Source organism: Crinia signifera, chromosome 9 (assembly GCF_055691185.1).
Source record: "Crinia signifera chromosome 9, ASM5569118v1, whole genome shotgun sequence".
NCBI lineage: Eukaryota > Metazoa > Chordata > Amphibia > Anura > Myobatrachidae > Crinia > Crinia signifera.
In genome coordinates this window covers 37,500,084-37,521,029 of record NC_139225.1, presented here as the reverse complement: position 1 = coordinate 37,521,029, position 20,946 = coordinate 37,500,084, and the positions used below count along the sequence as shown (strand labels likewise).

Genomic DNA, 20,946 nt, shown 5'->3' with positions numbered 1-20,946 from the left:
AAAATCAACTCCACACCAACGTGGATAGTGGGGGTATAAAAAGGTCAGGAGGACGCGTAACGTGACCCCTCGTGGGTCTCACTGCGCTCACCACGCTTCGGGCTGGTGTGGATAGTGTGGGTTTCAAATGGAGGCATTTGCCAGTATGTAACATGGAGCACTGGCAAATACCTCCTTTATTGTGCATGAGAAGCACTTGCGTCCGCACCCCCTCTTTGTGCAGGAGGCGCACGTGCTACCGATCCCCTAACCCTGTCTGTAGGGTTGCTGTACCCTGCCACAATAGTTACTCAGATGCAGAAGCGTATCAGATGCTTCTGTGACTCAGACAGATGGAGCGCAGCTCCGCCGGCGCCCGCATGATCCCCTCTCCACCGGAGAGGGGATCATGCGGGCGCTGGCACTGTGTGAGGTGTTCACTAGGCTTGCCAGGGTCGCCGGGAACAGAGATGCAGTTCCTGGCAACAGTACGGTGAGTAGCTTCCTCAGGGGGCGCTACGCTAATAACGGAGCGTAAAACTACACAAGTACCCTTCATGCAAAACTTCAAGTTCCAGGAGTCTCATAACGTGACTGAACCCTGTACTGCAAAAAATAACACGGGCTCTGACATTGAGGTCCTTTTAATTTGGAAACCCATGGAAGATGGGTTCATCTGCATGCTCAGAAATCCTTGATTGGACAACACAAGCTGTATGAATCCATGCCTGACTGTCTTGGTACCAGGAGTCCCAATGTCGGAAAAAAGGTCTACACCATGGAATAGACCTGACCAATATGTCTGCATCATCCTCGGCAGTGACTGAACAATGAATGGTTTTCATGGGGCCGGCAAAATACTATGATATGGATGCCCAAATCCTCATCAACCCTCTACCATGATTCACTCTTGAGGGCATATGTGAAAGCATCCAAGTTTGCCAGAAGTTTAGAATGCCTGTGGAACTCTTTTAATTGTTTTTTTTTTTTTTTTTTCTTGTGGCAATCCCTTTACAAGGCACAGTTTTGCCTTGTAACTGGTTGCTGCTTTAAAAAAAATAAAAAGGGAGTTCGGCTGGCATACCGCCCCTCTGGCAAACTTTGAAGCCGTTACGTATGCACCAGACAGTCCAGATCATATTCCCCTGTGTTGATGATCTCCTCATGTAAACTCATTCTGCAATTGGGAATATGGTGAAGCACGATTCATCGGATCAGATTACCATCGGCAGTCCACAGTTTGAGTGTTACATCAATCTTGGCTAAGATCAAGTGTAGTATCTGTTCTTATCAGTGGGTATGGACTGGCCAGTGGGTCTCTCAAAACCTTCGGGTGCGGAGGACCCACCGTCCAAAACCCTTCCGGGGGTGGAGGAAACGCGGGTCTCTCTGAGCTTTGGCGAAGAGGACCCACCGATCCCTTTTTTCCCTTCCTCGGCCTTATGGTTGAGGGGGGTTAGGGGAACCATGGGGCCTTTCTCCTTTGGGAGAGGGTCCACACGTTCGTACGGCTGCCCCCTTTGCACGTGTTTATGCACAGCACTGGTGGTGGTGGGAGCACACCTCTGGCTCCCTGAGTTTCTTCAAACTCCTCAATCTTTCACTTGGCATTCCCCAAGTTTACCAGTGGTTTGTCAAATGCCACTCGTCCATGAATATCGTACTTGTGAAGTTCCCTCCTCACTGTTCTTGTAGACACTTGTTGCTTTATTTACTAAAGGTCCCCATACACGCTGCGATAGCCACATGCGATCGGTTATCGGCTGGATCGCATCACGTTTTGCGTGCGATGCAATCCACGGGCAGTACAAAAAGTATGTAGAGCACATATTTTTTGTACTATGCGATGCTCGCGGGAGTGTGCATCGCAATCTATGATGCTATCGCACCATGTATGAGGACCTTATGATGAGAATTCTATTGCAGTTGGGATGTTGCCCATAGCAACCAATCCGAGTCTAATTATTTAACACTTTTATTTTTATTAGAAGAGAATAGAATCTGGTTGCCCATGGCGACATCTCATTTTCAATAGAACTCCCATCATGGTAATTAAATCCCTGCGTGTGCAACTCGGCTCAGTCACTTTTGCAACGTTTGTCTTAATCTTGGCCACAATCCTCCTTAATTCCCTTCAGTCTCTGGCACTCGCTTAACACTGGTGTTCAGCTGATGATGTTCTTCTGGGAACAGTATAAGCCATTGTTACCTTTTTGATACAGTTTCGTGCAATCTCCCAAATATAAACTGGCTACTGCAGTCAAACACACCCACTGGGCGGGCACCAACATTTTGCCCCCTCTGAAAGTACGTTAGCTCAGACCCTATTCCCTAACGCCTGCATAGAACAATGTCCACAGAGGAACAGAGATCTCCAACCACCTCGAAACACAACTTACTGTGGAGACACGTCCAGATTGACAATGAAAACGCAGGTCTAGTTCATTCATGACATCGGAATGTGGTTTCCATATTTATATCTAACCCCTGTACTTGCATTAAAATCTATTTAGGTTGGGTTTTATTTTTTTTAAATATCAAATGTATAATTAAACCTCCACAGGAGTATGAAGGGAGAAGTGAACCCTGCCACCTATAGTGTATACATAGAAATGTGTTCACGGTTTGTGCGAGTAAATGTTGTGGTTTCTGCCCAATTTCCAGCTCACCGCAGGCAGAAAATGCATTGAGCATTACCGGAGACTTCGACGATATTGTGTCTTCTCACACGAGGAGCTTGTTTGCAAGATGGCAGCATGTCCTGAAAGACTAGACCTTACTTTGGCCGCTGCGGTGCATAAGGAGATGTTTCTGCTGGTGCAGGAGGAGCGGCGGTTACGTAAGGCCCTGTTTGAGAGGGGAGTAACAGAGGCAGAAAGGGAAGCGTTCGAATTGCTCCCAGATGATGAAAGACAATGCCAGAAGTGCAAGACTACGTGCTTTCTGTCTGCTTTGGCTTGCTACGACTGCCCTCAAGGTCTAGTCTGTCTCTATCACATTGAGGACTTGTGCCAGTGTCCACCAGCTCGTCAGTATCTCAGGTAAGTTGCTCTTGGCACAGTGTGAACCTGGTAATCCTCGGTGGATGTCATAAGTTACTGTATTAAGTGACCTTTCCAAATATCTTGTGGTCCCCCTTAGGTATCGCTACACCCTGGATGAGCTCCCAGCCATGTTACACAAGTTGAAAATTCGGGCTGAATCTTTTGACACGTGGGCAAACAAAGTGCGTCGGATCTTGGAGGGCCAGGATGGGGTCAAGAAAGGTAAGGATGGAGCATACCTTTCTGTAAACTCCCGACTTTCACCCGTCATTTCTGTGTTCCTTTCCGGTATTGATGTCATCAGCATGATGGAACTAATTGTGATTGCTCCTGTGTACAGCAGAGCTGGAGCAGCTGCGAGTCCTGGAGGAGGAGGCATCGGAGAAGAGGTTTACGGAGAATGGGTCGCTACACGTTCTGAAGTGCACCATTAAGGAGGCGGAATTGTGTATCAGGGAGACCCAGAAGCTACAAAGTGACCTCCGGTCATCACGGTTTGTACATTGTGCAGAATAGTCTGTTCTTTAGGGTAATAAATGGCTGTGGGGTGCTTTTATGCACCTCCTAAAAGGAGTAAAACGAACATAGAAATGTGTGATCTTCAAGTTATGTAAAACACACCTTGGGTGCTATTCAATTGTTCTATTGCTCCCAATCTCCTGTCTAAAGTGATAGTAGATAGCGGTCCGATATTTAATTGATTTTTTTTTCCCGCATATCACGCTCATTATGGTCAGGTTAAGGCATGCATTTGCAGATTTGAGCTCACCACCTCTGGGGATTGCGAGCTGAAATGGTTGTGAAAAACCAATTGAATACCCTCTTTATATGAATGAGGGCATTAAAGATTGTTTACAATCTTCCAAGGGAATGATTGTGCATCGGTTGGTTTCAGCAATATTGTGTAGCCCCCGTATTAATGGAAAGGTTTTTTTTAAAAGCCTGTTAAAAAGAATACTTCTGCAATGTACTTTCACTCTGAGCTGTGACAGTTTCTTTTAACATAGTAATTACGGTTGAATAAAGACATTAGTCCATCGACTTTAACCTAACTTTGAACTGTGACCGTTTTTAGGCCACAAACTCTCCACCCAACCCCCAGTCCCTATCTGCTCCTACCTCCAATCTGTCTTCACAGCTTGCTCTCTCCATATCCATCAAGTTTGAAACAGACCAGTGTCCCTGCAAAAATTGCTTTCAATTTGTTAAGATATTTTTTAGCACACAAAGGAGTAATTTTGTCCGCCGAGTGGTCTCTAGTGATCAGTGGCGGTACTTCACCTCGTAGAGGTGAGCAGAGTTAGCCTTTTATTTATTTTATACTTCCTTTTTTCTTTTTCTTCTCCTCCCCTCCCCCGATTTTATAAATGCTACCAATAGAATCTTAATTAGTTTCAACTTTCCTTGTTTCGTTGTTAAAATGTTTCTTTTCTCTTAGGAACAATGCTACGGTTGTGTCTCTGGAAAATTTGCAGAAGCTTGTGCAACGTGTCCAAGCTCTTCCATGTGTCATGAATCAGCTATCCTCACTACAGGTAATCTTCATCTTTAAACTCTTTGGGGGTGATTCTAATCTACTTGCCAAACGGAGAGTTCGGCCCCATCCCGATGGTTGTGGCACTGTGCATGGTCTTTTATGTGCAGGTCCCCTTTGCAAACGGCTCCGGCAACTTGCATAGTCACCAAGCCATTCGCAGGTATTGGGGGGGGACGCGGTTCACCTATGGGAATGCCCAGCGTTTTTAATGGAGGCTCCCATGGGATGTCAGCCACCCACCCTGTCTTCGTCGAAGCAATCGCAATGAAGTCTGTTTCTAATGGAATCCATTTTTTTTTGGGGGGGGGGGGGATTTGGTAGAGTGGGCTCTGGTGCTCGGTAAGCTGACAGAATTGGGCCCTTTGTTGCTGCGTGACCGACCTGCTCTCTGGACTCATTACATCCACGCTTTTGCCTCTGTTCTCAGGAACTTCAGGAACAGGCGGAATCCTTGCAGGAGGAGGCCAAGAAGTGCTTACAGTCTCTCCCAGACAAAGCATCCCAGATGCAGGACATGTTGGACCAGTGCCAAGCTCTGGGGTGCGCCTGCCTGAAGCCGAACAGCTGGAGCGGCAGTTGCGCCAGGGGGAGTGGTTATCTCGGGTTCGGGCAGCCCTGGTTGCTGGTCGGTCAGGCACACTCCAAGAGATGCGCTCGCTGTTGCAGGAGGCCGGTGAAGTGGCGGAGAGCCCTGCGGTGGAGAAAGCCCGTAGTGAGCTGAAGGAGCTCATATCCATTGCTCTCCGTTGGGAAGAGAAGGCTAAAATGTGTTTAGAGGCCAGGTGATGCTTAACATATCATTTGTGGTTTCCATGATCAATCTACCCCACCACACTGTCCTATATCGCCATCTCCTTTGGTTATCAAGGTGCATGTCTCCTGCTGATTGCTTCTTTATCTTATTAGGCAGAAACATCCTCCTGCAACACTAGAGGCCATCATTAAGGAAGCTGAGAACATCCCTGTGCAGCTCCCTAATACTCTTAGCTTGAAGGAGGCCCTCTGCAAAGCCCGGGCCTGGAGTGCCGATGTGGATGAGATACAGGTGACCATTTACTAACTCCTACACTGTTACAGATGTATCTTGCCTGGTCTAGTCTGGCTGTTATAGATGGACAATGAACAAGCCTTCTGTCACTAATATGAACTGATCAGTTTGGAACTATTCTGTGATGGAATGATGAGCAGATGTGCGATGCTTCTGTTAAGGCAGTTTGACTTGCATAGTGTTTGGTTCAAGAATAAGGGTATCTGTATAGAAAACATCAAAGAAAAAAAATTGTTCAAATTCTTTCCTCTGGACTTTTTTCTTCTGTTTGCACTGCATGTGATGGTGCATTTTCTGACATGGGTATTGTGTGTCTGCAGAGTGGAGATCACTACCCCTGCCTCGATGACTTAGAGGGTCTGGTCGCTGTGGGCCGGGACCTTCCTGTCAAGATGGACGAGCTGCACCAGCTGGAGGTCCAAGTAGCTGCAGCTCATTCCTGGCGGGACAAAGCAACAAAGACTTTCCTCAAGAAGAGCTCCGCCTACACCCTTCTGGAGGTGATTGCCCTTTCCACTAGGGGGCCTGTCCCCTGGCCCAGACAGCACGCTTACTGTTTTTGCTCATTCGATGACCATTTCTATGCCACCTTGAGAATTGTAGCTTTCTTTCAACCTAGACATGGTCTACACCTAGACATAGCCTACCCCTCAGAACTAGGACCTTGCTGCTCATTGCAGCATGGCCGCGCCGTCCGTCCCTCCAGCCAGCCAATACCGGGACCCGGTGGCCATCGACATATGTAATTGATAACGTTGGCCGTCACATCGGCCCGTGTGTACACACCATAAGCTTAGGCCACACATCGGCCAACAGGACCCTCTTGTCCACAAGGAGGGGGTCACAAACACCACTGCTGACCGGATTTATATTGTTGCACAGTGCAGCTCAGCCGCTCTTTATGAACACGTACATTGTAAGCATGCAGCCCGGCGGTAGGACCCTGCAGCTGCTGCCCTACCGCTAATGTGTGGGCAGCCACCTAGGATCTTTTGTGCAGGCGCCTTTTGGACACAGCGCAACCCATTCTGCTCCGCTAAGTGTGGCCCCAGCTTAAGCTCTCGAACAGCCTGTATTTAAGGTTCTGTCTGTAACAGGTGGGATAATTACTAACCCAGTAAAATATGAACCCCACCTGTGAATGAATAAAAAAAAAAAATACACCACACATCTCTTTGGGCTGGTAAGTAAGGCCCGGGTTGAGAAGCGTTGCTTTTGGTATAGGATTTGCTGTAATATTCAGCCTAGAAGAAAGTAAACGGCATGAATTGTCTAGATGAAGATGTGTGTTTTTTTTTACTACTGCAGGTGCTTTGCCCGAGTGCAGATGTGTCGTCTGGTACTGGGAAGAGGTCCAAGCTGAAGCATGACAAAGAACATGGGCTCTATCAGTCTGACATAGAGAGCCTAGGGCTGTCTGCCCAGGACCTGCGGGACCCAGGCTGCATAGTATGTAACAGCCATATTTGTGTATCACGTGACACTGTCTAGCTCAGATACTGACCTCCATGTCCATCCCCCTCAGGTTCTAGCGTTTAAAGAAGGGGAGCATAAAGAGAAAGCTGGCATACTGCGACTGAGAGCAATGAACTCCTCACTGGAGAGGGATTGCGTCTGTGTGTGCGGCGAGCCTTCAGGAGAGCTTATGCTTCGTTGTGAGCTTTGCCAGGACTTGTTTCATGGGCTTTGTGTCCCCGGCCCCAGACTTTCCTCTCATCGGGGGGGACACTCCAACCCAACTCTGACCTGGTGGGAATGGGACAGTCGCTTCTTGTGTCCACTTGTGTGCGGTCACGGCGACCGCGGCTGCAGACTATTCTCTCTCTTTTGGTTGCTCTTCAGAAGTTGCCCGTGCGCTTACCAGAAGGAGAGGCCCTACAATGTTTAACAGAGCGAGCAATGAGCTGGCAGGATCGAGCTCGTAGGGTCCTTGCAACACCGGAAATTTCCAATTCTGCTGCCAACCTCGTAGAGCGGAGACAGCGAGTACAGCATAGCAAAGACCCGCAGGCACTAAGGGAGACAACCCGAAACGAGCAGAACCCGGTAAGTAACTACAGCGGGCTTATGGGTGTGACCGTTTATTGAACGTTAGGGTCAGTTGATAAAAGAATCTTCACGGTATAAAAATTGTCAGCAGTAGGGGCAGATGTATGAATCAGTAATAAGGTAGAAGTGAGCCTGAGGAGCTGTGGCCCATGGCAAACAATAAGCACTGAAGTAACATCTGAAAAATGCATAATCTAAAATTATACAGAGCAGCTGATTGGTTGCCATGGGCCACTTCTCCTCTGGCTCACATCTCCCCATATCACCGCTGCATACATCTACCCCATAGTAACTTATGTGGAGTAATTACTCCATCCAGGCTGTATGTGAAAGGAAAGGCCTCTGTGCTCTTCCATCAGGAGTCGCGCGCCATATTCATTGTGGATTTCATGGGTACTGTTCATCGCGCTTTGGATCGAAGTCTTGTCTTATCTCCTATATATTTAGCCAGATCCGTCAATCACTGTGTCCCCCCCCCCCCCCCCCCCCCTTCCAGCGTTATACACACACAACACACGGAGTCCAACAGATCTGGCAAGCCCTTCCACCCCAATACAATCCAATCTACAATATGATCTTATATAATACATAATAGCCCAGATCTGTCACTAGCCCTGCGATTAATGGCAACCTCCACCAATAATTGCAGTCCCCCTGCGCGATTCCTGCTGACCACCACGTGGGAGCCTTACAGCAGTAACTCCGCGGCCACACTGCCCTGAGTACCGGACCGCCCGTCTCTTTGCTCTCCCACAAGCAACACACTGTCACCATCTCCCATCACACACAGCTGATCCGGCTGCTGCATCCACTCCCTCCCCGGATCCCCCTGGTATAACACCGCCACCTGTTACCTCCTGCCATGTACCCGACGTCACGGCCTCATCGCTCCGAGATCAAGGAATCTGTGACTCCTTCACCCCGCAGCGCAGGGACCAGAGCCTGCCTTCCGAGCCCGGCTCCCAAGTCCTGCGTCCCCTACCTGGCTGTTCTCTCCCTGCAGCGGCCCGGACCCAGAACGGCACCTCCCGCGGTCACATGGGGTGTGCTCTGGGGGGTCGCATCTCTTTCCCGGGGGCCGCCAGCTGCTGAGTGCCGGGGTCCACACAAACGCTCTCCCTGCCCTATTTCCTGTACCCCTCCTCAATATCTGGTATACCCCCTCCCCAATCCTACATACTCAACCAATATATTGTACACCCCCTCCCCAATATCATATATACCCCCTCCTCAATTCCTGCATACACCCCTCACCAGGCTGCGGCATGAAGACACTGATCCCCTGGTCCCAGAGCCAGGAGGCCGGGGCGGCGCACACATGGGAGGAGCAGTGAGCAGTGTTCCCTCTAAGCTGTGCACGCGCACACACCTCGACGAGCGTGCGCACAGACATTACAACAGAGCGCACAAAGCAGCAGTGGTCCCTTTTTGCAGTTGTGGAGTCAATTAATGTGTGTTTCACCCATTAACTACATTGTGTGCTGTGTTTTGAATGTTTAAATGTTTAATTTCATTTTTGAAGTAAAGTTAACACAAATGCTGAACGTCATTTTCCAGTTATATATAAGTGACGCACAAAAATTTAAATTTCCTTCCAAAGTTGCACAGCCAAAATCTTTACCCGCACGCAGCCTTCGTAAAATTAGAGGGAACATTGGCAGTGAGTGAAGGTTAAAGCCAGCTGCGTTATACTGGGGGATCAGGGAGTGACCGGAGGCAGCAGCCGGGGGATCAGCTGTGTCTAATGGGCAGATGACGGCAGTGTGTAGCTCCAGGAAGAGCAAAAAGATGGCCCCTCATTGCGGCTGAATGTCGCAAGAAGTCAGAACTTCTGTATAGGTAAAGTGTATGTAGTGGACACGTTCACTCTAGTGCACACTTCATAAAACCGATGTTTGGTAATCGGGTGCAACGTTGTAACAATCCTCGCTCATTTACCACAAGGGTTAGGAATCCTTGGGGTAGGCTCTGCATGTGCTTTTCGAAGACCTTGCTGTTTATATAAGTAACCTTCGGTTGTGTATGTTTCCAGGAAGGATAATGAACGAAGTGTTCTTTGACTTTTGATCATTTGGTTAGTTTTCAGTCAATGGAATATTGTGCTGATTCCCATTATTGTGTGCAGCTGTGTGATGCTCTCTGAGGTCTGGTGGTGTTGGGGGAGGTTGTATGACACCACATGATAACGTCAGACGTCAGCCTGCAGAAATGGGAACTTTTTACCCCAGCATAGGGACTGTCCTGCATATACAGAGCGAGAACAGCCTTGTTCCAGCTACCAAAGCCTTCAACAGTAGTGGCCTATGGGTAACATCAATTCACCACTACCATTTGCCTGGCAACCTGCTCCTAGTCCCCTAAGGCACCATTTCATTACGACCTGTTACCAGCACACACTCCTACAGTGCTGGGACACCTTGTGCCTGGGATCTCTGCTCTGCAAGTTGCATTCATTTAAGTGATCACAGACACTGAATTATTAGCAGACTGTCCGGGTGGATCACAGGTAAAGGAATCTGCCAGTTTGTTAGGTTTTATTCAATCCCATGCAAATCATCAATTTTTAGACCCACTTGTTTGGGGGTGAATTCGACTCGACCAATTCAATCCCGATGCCAATTTTTTTTGCATTGGTAGAAAAACTAGCATTGTGGAAAAACCACTTTGATCGTTTTCACCCATCCCGATTTACACAGTTAAAAAGTGAAACTTCATTGGCGAAAATGGTCTCAAAATCACGTGATTGAATATTATGAGCTAATTATTGCTGATTTTTTTTTTTTTCGCCTGGCCATGAAATTTGGCTGGGATTGAATAGCACTTGATTTGGAACAGAGCTTGACTAAGGAGGTCCCAGGTTTATCCACATTATGTTAAACAGTGTTCCTCATACTATGTTGTTATGTTGCAATTTGTAAAATTTGTATCCCCCTAGACCAGCAGTTCTCAAACTGTAGGTTCTGACCAACAAAAACAGAAAAATAGAAAAGTCCCAAGGCGCAACTGATCTTTGCAGCCTCACTTTCAAATGGAGGACCACCCAGTAATCCTCACTCGCCAACTCTCCAGAACAAATAAGAAAGTGCAGGCGCTTGACTTGTATGCTCCGTGATGTGATTTTTTCTCACGTGAAAAATAAACAAAGAAGAAAAATGTGCATCAGTGACACAATCTCAATTTATTAAACTTCTGGGGGCACCCTGCACCCAGGGAAGAAACTCGTACCGAAACTCACTCTGCAGTGGAGTGGGACAGGTGTGTAGCGGTTTCTTTATAGGTTCACCACAGTGATGGATAAAAGATATGTACCAAAATTGGATGTCAATAGGCTCAAATGCATACCGTACTCACTGAAAATTCAGGAGTCTCCAAACATATAAAGGTATCTTTACACTCAAATACCAGAGTAATCGTCAGGCAATCAAAGTAGCAGGAATGAACAAGGGTACTGCGTACCGTACTCACTGGGGATGTAAATAAGATACACCTATCAAGGTATCTTTGTGGAGTTAGCACTCCTCTTCCAATCAACTCCCCCAGGCAGATGGTATGCCGAAAAAACAGAGGGGATGACCGGTCTTAGTTCAAGGATTTATTGCTGTATAGTGGCCCAATGGCCTTAAGCCACAAAATACAGAAAACAAGAATAAAATACAATAAAAACAAAACTCACTTATCTTCCAACATGTTTCGACGGTCCCAGCCGCCTTTCTCAAGGATAGATAGTGAGTGAATCAGACCGGGTTTATATAGCAGTATGGAGTAACCATTTCCGGTTCAGTGTCATTATCATAAACGGGGCTTATAACTTGAAATAAGCTAACCGATAAATAGATCAATCTGTAGCTTCATCGGCGGATAAGCACAGGGTTTACTGGCCATAGAAACTGGGGATTAACCAGCCTGTTATACTTAAATGCAGCTCCGGCGTCTGAATATCCCACTTCCGGGATGTGAAACGCACGTCTGGGACGTGGAACGCACAACCGGAAGTCGGGTGTCCGTTCGTGACGCGCATCAGGCTTACTGCTGGCGAAGCTCAAGTGCCTGTGCTAGCTACTTCCGGGATGTGGAACGCACGCCCGGAAGTTAGATGTCCGCTCAGTGACCCGCATATGCGTGTCACTGTCTTGGGATGTGGTCTGAGCCCCCTAGTCATATAAAGGATAGGTGTCAGGTGACATATATGTAAGGAGGCTTCTATTATACCAATTCTTGACCAAAAAATAATAATTAATGGGCAGTATTCAGTGGTGACGCTACATATCAGTATGCGTGCACCCACAAAATATATCCTCCCTGTTTTCCAACACTGAATGGTTCCATCGTTCCTCCATTTACAAAAATATATTAAGAAACACATACAATTCTATTTAAATTTAAAACACCAGACCCACAAAATAGCAGCAATTTATAATAAACAAGCAGCAATTATAATTAACAAGCAGCAATATGAATGGATGAATCCATCCCTTGTATGATGTACAATACAAGCAGTGATATTTAGCAGCAAAATGGGGGTTAAAAACAATAGCAGCAATCATTAGCAGCAAATTAGGTGTATAAATTAATGTATAAAATCAAGTAATCTTTAAAACAATATATTCTCATAAAAAAACATTTTAACTCAAATTCGTGATTAAGACCATTCGGGGTCAGAGTGGACAGATTAAATATCCATCTCATCTCTGTTTGGGCAAGTCTAATGTCCCTATTATTATGTCTCCAATTGCATTTGACTGCCTCAAGTCCCCAAAATCCAGTGATTGACTTGACTGAGCTGTTATGTACTTCTAAAAAATGCAAGGAAAATGGATGTTCTTTAAAACCTTTCTTAATGTTACGTACATGTTCGGCAAGCCGTATCTTAAGATTCCTTTCGGTCTTGCCGACATATAGTTTATCACAGGAACACCGCATAGCGTAAATCACATAATTTGAGTTGCATGTAATGAATTGTTTAGGTTTAATGATCAGATTGTGTAATTTGAATTCTGTAAATTTTCTCACTGTTGATGGATAGGCCTTATATAGGTTCTGACCACCTCTGCATGGGGTCGTGACTCCATGTTGCTGACCGTTGGGCTGATGACTTTTTTCTAATCTCAGTCGGTGATTCAAGGAGTCTGAAAAATCTGTTGAATTGTCTGTTATATATTGAAAGAAAGGGCAGATCTCATCTTGTCATTATAATGCTTACATTTAACCACATTCTAATTTTAGTGGGGGGTTTTTTTGTTTGTTTTTCAGGTCTCCCATGAGAACGGAGATTCTCACTCCGAGAATGGCACTTTTGCTATGCCAGGTAACCTCATCCTATCCGTTGTCTTATTATAGGGTACAGTGATGCTGTATGTGTACTAAGTAGACTGATTTTTTTTCCATTGCAATCAAGATCTAGATGCCCTGTCTGCCCTGCTCCCGCGTATTGAAAAGAAGCAGATTCTGGAGATTTCTATTGGGTCGCGAGCTCTGCTTGAGGACCTCATGTTGGAAGGGGGATCTGCTGGAAGTAACACTTGAAGAGGAACAGAGCATTTGGAGGCTTCTACAGGCATCGCAAACGCCGTGTGTGGAGAGACTGCGAACCCTGATCGAAGTAAGTCCCAAACATTTATGTGTACGTAATATAGTCCACATCCTCCCCTTACTACGTACGTACATACCTAATATGGAAGTAGTAAGAGGAAAGTGTACTATAATATGGTGCACATCACCCACCCAAGTTGTGTAGCAGTTTATAAAGTAAACCTTTGCAATGCAGATGTATTAATACAGATATTATAAATCCTGTACTTCAACTTTTTAAGGGGTTGTCGAACCAATTCCGTAAGATTTTGTTTCTAGAATTGTTGGATTTACATGTCGCTCTCTATTGAAGGTTAGGTGAATTCCAAATGGCATATAGGTTACACAAAATGGATTTGATTGGACCTTTGCTAGGTCCCACTGATTGACACCTGCAAGACTAAACTTAAGTGGAGTCCAGCTCTATTGTTAAAACGCATCTGTCTTTTCTTGACTTACAAGTTGGGAACACATGGACGTCGCAGACCTTACACATTGTATAAAATGTATAGAACACCTTAGGTATTGTGCCAAACAGATGGTGTGTTGCCATATTGTTCAACATACTTAAGAAGAGCGAGAGACTGATGCCACAATTGCAAATCCGATTGTCCCCGTCATTAGATTGAACGCTGTGAGCGGAGAGCCAGTCGCCTGAAGGGCAAAGACCACGACAAACGAAAGAAGAGGAGGAGTGAAAAGGCTGAGGGGGAATATTCTCCACCAATGCTCCCGAAGGAGGAGCTGGGACCAAAGAGGAGTCGCAGTGATCGGGCACAGGACACACTGACGGACAAGGAGAGTCTGAGAAAAGTGGGGACAGAAAGTAACCAGAATGGTGAGGTAAGAACAAGATGGACCACAGTAGCCTAGAACATGGAACCTTTTCTGGTCTTCAGGTTCGAGTTTTCTGTAGCATGAACTAAATCTCACTCCTGGCATGTTCACCTAACTGGGGGTGGGGGCTGGGCTAATTTTAATACTGATCAGAGGTTTTAGGGGGGACACCATGTTTAAATGACTCTGCTCCAAACCTAATGGGTAATCCAGTGCAGTATATAATTGTGCATGGAACCATTGGGTCTACAGTGTTACCGCATGGTTCTCCTCTAGAGGCGTGCACCGTAAATAGCAGGTTCGAATGGGATACGGTCACTAGGTCAACCCTATTTATGTCGACATGCATTGTGACAAGAGTTTTTCACATTTTTCTTTAGCCGACAGGTGGTAATTCATGCCCTATATCTACTACAGACCATAGTATAATAGGTGGGAAAATATAGTAGTGTGCTGAGCGTGACATGGTGAGCACTGTGGTACTTGTCCATGTCGACTATGTTGACGTAAGGGAAAAAAAACTCATGTTGACCATTTTACTGACGACCAAATGCTTGTGTTGGTCTTCCCACCCTGTTGACCTTAGCCATGTCGACCCATACCCCTCTCTAATAGATTTCCTTCCAGCACAATGAAGAGCTGATGGCTTTACTTGTAGTGCCAGAGAAATTGTCAGGACACCGCCACCTTGTGTCATTTTCCTCACACCCCATAGAAGTGTGCTGATGGGGTGTGGTAATTATATGTAAGGTGTGCACATCTGACAATGTTCCGGAGGGATGAGAAAAATACAATGTATGGAATAAAAGGGAACTTTTGCCATCTCCTAACTTATTAAATAGAAGCTACCAGTGGTTTTTAAAGTGCAAAGATATATAATGTTTAATCACTCATTTGTTTTATTCCCTCTGTCCCCCCTTCCGGTCTAGAAGCGCTTGTGACATTCAGCCTCCCCTGACACGATGGAACTGGGACCGTGACACTCCCCACTGGACATGCTCAGAGTTATACCTCGCTGAGGAATGATAAGAGGCGACTGTTGGGGTGCAGCGACCTAGAAACCCCCTCCACTCTACCTCTTACACAGCAGTCTCTGTTCTATACTTCCTCCTCTCCTGGTTGGAGGAGAGAACTTCTCTCTGGGGACACCTAGTGGAAGCTGGTGCTACCGCCGTGTGACACAACATAACCCTGCTAACGGATGCAAAGACTCTAGGAGACTTTGGAGGACTAACGTTTTCCCCACGTCTCGTAGACCTTCAAGCAATTAGTTCCTGCTGGTGACGAGATGTAAATCCTGACACGTTTACTCCATGGCTCCCTGCAAGATAATGGAGGCCCCCGGCAAGTACATGGAGTTCACGCCCCTTGTATGCCACATGGGAGTTGAAGCTAAGCGTGTGACCAATACCAGCATCTGGTATCGTGTTGGGCAAGGGCACGCTTTTTGTCACAAAGGACACTGTAACATTGTTTTTTTGGGGGGACGGGAGGCGGCGATGGGCACACCTTTTTTTATTTATTCCCTTTATCCTCCTTGTGGTTTATAGTTTCACTAATTGCCCGGCTACCCCCCCTGCCCTCCCCCATCTGTAGTACAGGATCCTTGAGGGGGTGCTCTGCACTTCCCACCCCCTGTAAACCATGTTCACTTTGTTAAGAACACTTTGTTAAAAAACAAAGAAGGAAAAAAAAAAGTTTCTAGAAAAATCTAAAAGGACAAAAAAAATTGACCCTAAAATCTCCACTCTGGAGGGTTCTTTTTTCTGACATGTAGAAATAAAGGTAGAGGTTTTTGGACGGTGTCTCTCGGGTTTGCATTGCAAGGCAAACGTTCCGCTGTGTTTTATACCTCAGTATTGCAGATGTTTATTTTGCATAAATTATGCTAAGCATGACTACGTTACCTCTGAGACTTATGGTTCCTGCTTGTGGGGATAAATATATAAAAAAAAATTTTTTTTTGACTATCTGTAGGAAAGATTAACTTATTACCTTTCTTTACCTGGAACTATTTCTTAGTTTATGAAGTCTGTACAGTCTTTCTTAGAGAGTACTTTGAGTATCCCACTATTTCAATACTTCATAAAGTTCTTTGACAATCACTGTGGCCTCTGCCGTGGTCAGTGGTGGGAGTAGCAGTCTTGGTGGCAGCTGCAGGTGGTGGTTCTCCTTTCCCCCCTTAGGTGACTGATAATTTGGTTTATGCTCACCCTCTGGAATAAAACGTCTGCCTTTTTACGGTTTTGGAAATGGCGACTGTGCTTTGTGCGTTACCCTTCGATACGACTTGTTCTGCATAAAACCTTGCTGCAGTTCTAGCCACTAAGCAGTTACATGCTTTTACAGGGATGAAATAAGGGCTTTGATTAAAAACAAATAAGAAAACTAGATGGATAAACAGATATATTAATGTAAAAACTTCTAGGAGTGAGTAAACCAGAAATATTAAAGTCCCCTGAAGGTGGAAATCCTTTTAATTGTGTTTTAGCGGTTTGTTACAAAACACTTTAACAGTGTCGGCAGTGTCTGTCTGTTAAATGGATATGGACGAGACTGACAGCCTGATTCTGGAATGAAGTAAGAGTGCAGTTACCTTTTAACACCTGGGTAACACCATGCTGCACTGCAGGTGGAGCAGATATAATGTACGCAGGAAGTTAGGTTATGTGGGGTGTACAAACAAATCTGCATTGCAGTGCGAGAATAATGCTGTGGGCTACATGCAAAAGCAGACAGTATTTACCCTACATGCAAAGAAAAAAAACCCCATGTATTCACTCCACTAACCTTGTTTGTCCAGGTGCACAGTTGCTTGCTTGATCTTCCCAATTCAGAATCGGGCCCTGAATGTAATTGTTTGTCTTTTTTAGCCAGCAACACTTAAGGTGGGTTTTACACTAGTATGGTTTGGCCCTTTTTTCTACATGATTTTTGGGCCAATTAAATTGTGTCAAATGAAGTTTACTTATGATTCTGATCCGAGGCGCAGTTCTGTGTGCATCGCATCTGGATATGGTCACTGCTGCACTAAGGATAAAAAAAAAAAATTTCCACAGGGTGATTGGGATCACATGGCATACATCGTATGCAAAATAACCACACATGAGTTATCCCATGCGATCCAGCTGGCAGGGAGCTGCCGGACCATTTGAAGAGGTACCCCATGCAAGGTACCTCATACTAGTGCCTATCAATACGAATTGCCGTATTTTCGGGATAGTAAATGTCAAAAATAAGTGTATTTCTAAATACAAATACACCTATTTTTTTTTTTTTTCCTTTAGTAAATTTCCCCCAGTGTGTGAGAAAACAGAAGCCTTGGCGCTTCTTTCTGGAGCTCTGCTGCCCGCCTATACCCAAAAATTGGGACTATTCCCTAAAGTCCTGATTAAATAGTTTAACAAAAAAAGGTTTTTTTTGGTAGTGGTGTGGCGCTACTTCAGGTTAATCATAGAATTCTTCTTACTACTTATCTTTTGTTTTTCTTAATCGTGTGGGGTGATCTCTCTTCTCTCCTCCTTTTATTTTTTGATCTCGCAGATTAGTATAGAGGAGATAAAAGAGAAGAGGATTGTGTTTTTATCGTGAGAATATTACAAGTTTGTCCTAATCCTTTTCAAAGAAGAATATGCCCCAGTTTGTAGGTATTCCTACCTCACTTACACATCAATGTAGTGAGGGTAAGCCTATCTGGGTTTCTTTATACTCAACGGATCGTAGTCTCTGTGGATTCGTACCTTACTTACGTAAGAACATTTAAAAATTTCGCGTCCAGGTATATTGAAAAGGATTAGGACAAACTTGTAATATTCTCACAATAAAAACACATCCTCTATACTAATCTGCGAGATCAAACAATAAGAGGAGAGAAGAGAGATCACCCCACATGATTAAGAAAAACAAAAGCATTAAGAATAATTCTATGAATAACCTGAAGTAGCGCCACGCCACTACCAAAAACCCCCTTTTTTTGTTAAACCTTTTACATACAGGTCTATAGAACTGGTTCTTGTACATTTTGGAATTGCAGTATTGCGCTGCCCTACACACAGATGGACTCTCTCTTAAGACTGGTGAATCCTGAGAACACCATAACCGTCCTATAACAAACCCACCTAGGAATTGCAAAAACAGCCACCATGTATTTGCAGGACTTGTGTAATACTGCTGTGGCTTTTCTAGCAAAGGCCTCTCTGTGTAAGTTGCTGAGGCAGACAGTTGCACAGCCTTGAGCTCCACAAACTTCTGTTCATAATCAAATGTTACTAGTAAGCCCCCTTGAAGGAAGCTAGTCTACCTTGTGATTGCCTCTGTGTTTGTGCATGTGAGAGTGAAAGCTTTAGTTTCACTCACTGCCAACAGATGGTAGTGTTTTGGAGACACACAAACGGACACTAGACTGGCGTGCAGCTTTAGGTTTATGGTTAGCCAGTCCGATCACTAGGAACCAGCATAGAGGCAAACAAAGCCCTCTAAATTAACGACTATACTGGTTTTGTCAGTTTTCTGGCATTTTGGTGCAGATGGTCCGTTGTTATAGCTCCCAAACATTACCAGGTTTTTGTTTAAACCAGCCAGATTGGCCATTAAATCTTTAGGTCAGAGGTTTTCAAATGTGGCCCTCAACGCACCCCAATGGTGCAGGTTTTATGTATATCCATGGATCAGTACAGATGTTTAAAGAAGTGCTTCTCAAACTTGGTCCCCAGGACCCTACACAGTTCATGGTTTCCATGTTACCCAACAGGTGCACTCATTACTCATTGGCCAATTTTAAACAATCAACAGGTGGAGCTAATTATTTTGCTTGTTTCTGTGAGAACCTGCAAAACATGCACTGCTGCCTGTGTCCCTCTCTCCCACAAATTCTGGGGCTGGCAGGGAGGCTTACACCTCCGTCCCTCCCTCCGTAAAATTCAGAGTCGGGGCAGTGAGCCGCTGCAGCCCTCCTGAACCCTGGCGAATGTGCAGCGAATTCTAAACAGGATTCGCTGCACATTGAGAAAAAAAAAAACCATGAATACTCCCCTTTGAGAACTTGTGGGTTAAATTAAACTGACTGAGGTATTAATGAAGTCAGCTGTGGTCAAGCATGGAACCTGTACCTTCAGGGTTCCTTGCGGACGGTGTTTGGAACCTCTGCATTAGTTATACAGTGTGGCCAGCTCTAATGTTTATACACCTATATGTGCAGGCTAGGGAGCCAAAAATGGAAAAAAATGCTAACCAAAGGTTAGTTTAGAGCGCTTGCCAGGAATTGTTTGCCCAAAGCAGCTGCTTATGGGAGTAGTCCGCTCCCGGAAAAAGTGAAAATAAAAATGACAAAAAGAAGCAGCACTGATGTTTATCAATTAAATCAATGAAAAATTATTTAATGACAATAATACACATTAAAATATATATATTAAAAACAAGAAATAAATTGATGATGGACCCAATTTTTTATAGTCACTAAGTTTAGGATAGTTCAGTGGTCTCCAACCTTTTTTGGGGCGGGAGCTACGCGAGACAAAATAACCCGCCTGAAGAGCTACTAAAAATTTTTAAAAACAAGAAATCTGCATAATAATCAAAAAATGCCCTTTACACATTATGCCACACACTGTAATGGCCCTTACACATTATGCCGCATACCACAATGCCCCAGACACAATATGCCACACACTGCAATGTCCAATATGTCACAAACATACCTCCCAACACTGGAGACAGAGGAAAAGGGTATACACATATGCCCACAATAGTGCCGTGAACAAGTATGCCCCCACAGTGCCAGTTTCCCAGCACCAGCAGACTCACCAGTGCTGCTGTCCCGCTGCTGTCTGTGTCCGGTGTTGTCGTCGCCGTTGCTGCTGATTCCCTTCTGAGGAGAGGAGAGCACCGAGCGTCTCTCCTTCCCCTCACTTCCTTGTGACTGAGCGTCCGTCAATCAAAACTCGCGGCCCGGCTCCTGATTGGCTGCTGGCCCGCGAGTTCTGATTCGCAGACGGCACAGTCAAAGGAATGCACAGTGAGGGGTAGGAGAGACGCGGGATGCACTCTCCTCCCTTCAGAGCAGACAGGGAGAAGGGAGGCCGAGCTTCGGCTAACGGATGGGCGGGCGGGCGGCTGGCAGGGGCAGAGTGGTCGAGCCACCCGGATCGCTGCCGCGAGCTACCGGTAGCTCGCGAGCGACGGGTTGGCGACCACTGGGATAGTTCAACCTGCACTGATCCTGGTTGGTATATAGGATGGAGTCCTTATTAGCCACTTTATGGTATCCTCATGGTGTTTGAATGGACTCAACCGATGGCACAAGGTGTAATTAGCCAGCTCGGGGGTCCTCACTACTGCGAGTGGTCAGGTGTCCAAATTGGAATGGGCAAGGGACTTCCAGAGATGGATGGAGTCAGATCAGATGAATTAGCATGTAAGGAGGGTCCTTTGGTGTTGAGGAAATAGTCTTAAATCAAATTGGGTCCAGGAGGCAATAAGCACCAATGCGTTTCGCAGTACTACTGACTGCTTTATCAAGCCATTTTAATTCATTTGCATATGCAAGCACATGGTAATGGAAATGTGTGCGCCATAAATCTGCGGTTGCATTCCAAAAAATAAGTATTTCAAGGTCTGGTCTGGTGGGGTGTGGCGTGGTGTGGTGATAAAGTATCTTGACAATGTCAACATTGCATTGCAAGTGCAACCGTCTGAACTGATTGTAGGGTGGGTATTGCAGTTGAGTGATGTCATGTGCAGATGCTGCGATAATAAAGGTGGTGGCCCAGCAACTGGCTGAGCAGCCAGATGGCTATCCTTAATGTGAGCGCTTCGGCACATAGCGAACCACTGGTATAATAGCGCTGCAATTGCAAATTTTGTGGGGTGGGCTTGCTCTGTGCAGC

General features: G+C 45.7%; 1 protein-coding gene across 1 annotated transcript in view; it reads left to right on the top strand.

The window, feature by feature from the left end:
* LOC146035415 (lysine-specific demethylase 5C-like) overlaps positions 1 to 16,304 on the top strand; it is a 41,950-nt gene extending 25,646 nt beyond the window's left edge. Inside the window, 16 exon segments of the mRNA XM_083158838.1 lie at positions 2,644 to 3,020; positions 3,121 to 3,245; positions 3,364 to 3,517; positions 4,462 to 4,558; positions 4,988 to 5,093; positions 5,096 to 5,342; positions 5,467 to 5,605; positions 5,929 to 6,108; positions 6,917 to 7,057; positions 7,134 to 7,386; positions 7,389 to 7,654; positions 12,908 to 12,962; positions 13,053 to 13,153; positions 13,155 to 13,256; positions 13,850 to 14,068; positions 14,992 to 16,304. Of these exon segments, the coding sequence (XP_083014964.1) occupies positions 2,644 to 3,020; positions 3,121 to 3,245; positions 3,364 to 3,517; positions 4,462 to 4,558; positions 4,988 to 5,093; positions 5,096 to 5,342; positions 5,467 to 5,605; positions 5,929 to 6,108; positions 6,917 to 7,057; positions 7,134 to 7,386; positions 7,389 to 7,654; positions 12,908 to 12,962; positions 13,053 to 13,153; positions 13,155 to 13,256; positions 13,850 to 14,068; positions 14,992 to 15,003 (2,574 nt within the window). The 3' untranslated portion in view covers positions 15,004 to 16,304.
* The last annotated feature ends 4,642 nt before the right edge of the window (positions 16,305 to 20,946 follow it).